General features: G+C 41.6%; 1 protein-coding gene across 1 annotated transcript; it reads right to left on the minus strand.

The window, feature by feature from the left end:
• Positions 1–593: 593 nt before the first annotated feature.
• LOC123081871 (uncharacterized) lies at positions 594–2,681 on the minus strand. Its single transcript, XM_044504386.1, has one exon. It carries the CDS (start codon positions 1,804–1,806, stop codon positions 826–828), a length of 981 nt encoding a protein of 326 aa, XP_044360321.1. The 5' UTR covers positions 1,807–2,681; the 3' UTR covers positions 594–825.
• Between the last annotated feature and the right edge of the window lie 729 nt (positions 2,682–3,410).

Raw genomic sequence — 3,410 nt, forward strand, 5'->3', positions numbered from 1 at the left:
TAAAAAATGTTTGCTTATTCAACAAATGTTTGAAATCTTGAAAACAATTTTTTGGGAAATAAAAAAAATCATGTTTTTCAAAAAAGTTTGCGAATTAAACAATGTTAATGAGATTGAACAAAATTTCGCCAATTCAAAAAATATTCATGAATGGAAAAATATCCTAAAAATTCGAAAATTGTTTCTGACTTACAAAATAGTTTATTCATTCATAAAATGTTCGCTGATTCAAAAAAAATGATCATGCATTTCAAAAAATGTTCGCTAAATCAAAAAAATCTTCATAAATTTAAAATTTGGTCCATTGATTTCCAAAAAAATGTTCGCCGATTCAAGAAAAATGCTTAAAAATGTTCACAATCTATATTTTATTTTTGCAAACAGATTAAAATGTTCGAAAATTTGTAAAAGTGTTCACGAATCTGAAAAATGTTCATCATTTCAAATATGTTCACGAGTTTAAAAAATGTTTATGATTTAAATTTTTTCATAATTTCATGAAATTGAGAGTGATAGTGGATCTCGGTGATGCAACAAAATATGTTCATGGCCACTAGAGATTATGATTTTTTTTCCATTGCAACACATGGGCCTTTTTACTAGTTTTATATAAGAACTATATAAATATTACAAGATTAAGGAAATCAAAGTATCAACAAGACAACAAATATCTAGTGACCTAACAAATTAATACTCGTTCCTTAAAAAACAATTTAATACTCCAATAAATATGTGCATTTCTATTTCTCTAAATCAAACCCCTAGCGATCTACCATGCAATCTGCAAACTTTACATACTAGCATTTTTCAAATTCCAACCACACCTCACCCCCAAAAGCCTGACGACGTCCCCACGGTAGTCTGAGGGGCGAAGCCAACTATGGTCCGGCAGACGGCCACCACGCCACTGCTGCCTAATGCCGTACCCGCTGGTGCCGGAATAGAGTTAACCGTCCGCTTGTAGGGCCCGAGCCATTTGGTCATCATGAACCGCCTCTTCCTCCAGGGCGGCACACTGAGGCCGCTGCTCTTGAGCGAGCGCCGTGCTGCGGACGCTGCAAGCTTCACAACCTGCCTGAGGTGCTCCGGGCGCGCGATCAGCACTTCCGGTAGTGCCGTCCGAACTGCCTCATACTCCTCGGTCGACCGTGCGACCTCAAACTCCGTCGCGAAGCCGACATCCACGATGTACCTTGTCTCGTCCCCGCCAGCGACGATGTCGATGTATTCGTAGCTCCCGGCGGTCACGCCACTCGACTTGTCCCAACGCACCTTGCACAGGCCGGCGTCGTGGCCACGCTCGCGCAGGCGGGACATCACGGCGCGCCGGAAAGCCGACTGGTTCGGCCGCAGATCATCCAACCCTCGCATGGCATCCGCCACGGCAAAGACGAGCCGGCGGCGTAGCTCGTCAGCACTGCTACCGGTTGGGTCAAGATTGTCCTTGATCTCCGCAAGCATGTCGGCCGCCGCCGTTGAGCTGGTGTCGCCGTTAGGCTCGTCATCCAGATCAGAGGAGCCTTCCACCGCGAGGGTGGCCGACGGGACTGTCGCGTCCGTCTCGAGGAGGTAATCGTTGATGAGGCTGGAGAGTGCGGCCGCCTCGTGCTCGCTGCCGCTGCTGTCGTCGCTTCTGGGGAGAGCGGCGAGGCGGGCTCTCGCGGCCGCATCGAGGGGCGCCGTGGCCCGCTTCGGTCTGAGGCGGGGCGTCGGCGCCGTTGGCATCTGCAGTTGGTGAGAGGTGGGTGGATGCATGTCAGTGGTAATGATCTGCGATTTCGTTGTAAGCAATGTAACGCTGTGCATGCGATCGAAGTGTATATCGCGGTGGAGTGGTCAAGAAATATCAGCAGGTGTCGACAGAACGCCACCATTGTTAGCTCATTAGCTTAAGAAGCAAACAGAACGTCCAACTATCTAAGAGGGACTTCATAGCTTATACTAGTTGGAAATACTTACTTTTAGTCGATATTGATAGTCATTGATAAACGTCATCCTATAATATAAGAACATTTTATACACTAGTATAGTGTAAAAAACGCTCTTATATTATGGGACTGAGGGAGTAGCATTGTAGGGAATATCCTATTTAACGCTAATTGCGGCAAATTGTCAAAGGAACGCACAGGAAACAGGAGCGACCGAGCGAGTGAGCTACATGGGCCAGCCCACTACTGATGGATTACCGTGCTACTTCTTGGTCTTTTTTCTTTTCTTCTTTTTCCGCTTTTCTGTTTCTTTTTCTTCTTTCTTATTTTTTTCTGTTTGTTTTTTTGCGTTTTCCTTTATTTTATTTTTAAAGTTTATTTTTTTAAAGACCATCTGTCGAGAATTCTTGAAAATTTCAAAAAATGTTCCCGTTTTAAAAAAAATCATAATTTCAAAAAATGTTCGTCTTTTAAAAAATTGTTCATAAATTTAAAAAATGTTCCTCTTTTAAAAAATTGTTCGCATTTTTTGAAAATTGTTCACAAATTCCAAAAATGTTCATTTTTTTAAAAATTATTCGCATTTTTGAAATCTTCGAAAATTGTTCTGGAATTTTCAAAAAATGTTCTTGTTTTACAGAAAATGTTTGAATTTTTTTTTCAAATTTTTGACAATCTTTAAAAAATGTTCCCGTTTTAAAAAATTGTTCACAAATTGAAAAAATTGTTCATGTTTTTATTTTTTCAGGAGTTTCAAAAAAATGTTCTGGAAGTTTGAAAAAAATGTAAACATTTTTATTTTTGGTTCAAAAATTCAAGAAATGTTCTCTCTTTCCAAATTTGTTCACATCATGAAAATGTTTATGTTTTACAAAATTTGTTAGAAAATCCAGAAAATGTTTTTATTTTGAAGAAAATATTCGTAATTTCGAAAAATTCAGTTGTAGGTCCTCGGTTCGACCCAATACATGGACTGTAGTTTTGGGGATTTTTTGTGAATTAATGTTCCAGTTTTGTCTGCCACATGTGTCTTTAAATGTTGCGCTGCGAATTGAACATGAGAGCGTGTATGTGGGAGTGGTTTGCACATCGGGCCAATTAGTACGAGGTCGCCGGTTTGAGTTTCAGCTGTAGCGCTACTGGTTTTTCTTTTTTGCGATTTTTCATCTCGGGATGCCGCCGCGTGCAACTGTAAATGGGCCGGCCCAGGCTAGCCTCTCATGTGCGAAGGGCGGGCACTTTGCCGCAGCCAGCGGCGTACAGGAGCTCCCGCATTTTAGTGCATTTTGAGAATATGATTTAAGGGTTGCACATAGTGGCGGACCCTAGCACAGTGGGCCAGGGTGGGCCAACAGTGCAATTGTGCATGTAAATTTAGTTTTTTCTTTTATTTATTTACGACTTTTTGCTATGGTATAAATGTCATTTCCTAATCTCAAGGTGAGCCGTGGCCCACCCTGTCCACCCTCTACCTCTGCCACT

This window comes from Triticum aestivum, chromosome 4A, assembly GCF_018294505.1.
Source record: "Triticum aestivum cultivar Chinese Spring chromosome 4A, IWGSC CS RefSeq v2.1, whole genome shotgun sequence".
NCBI classification, from domain to species: Eukaryota; Viridiplantae; Streptophyta; class Magnoliopsida; order Poales; family Poaceae; genus Triticum; species Triticum aestivum.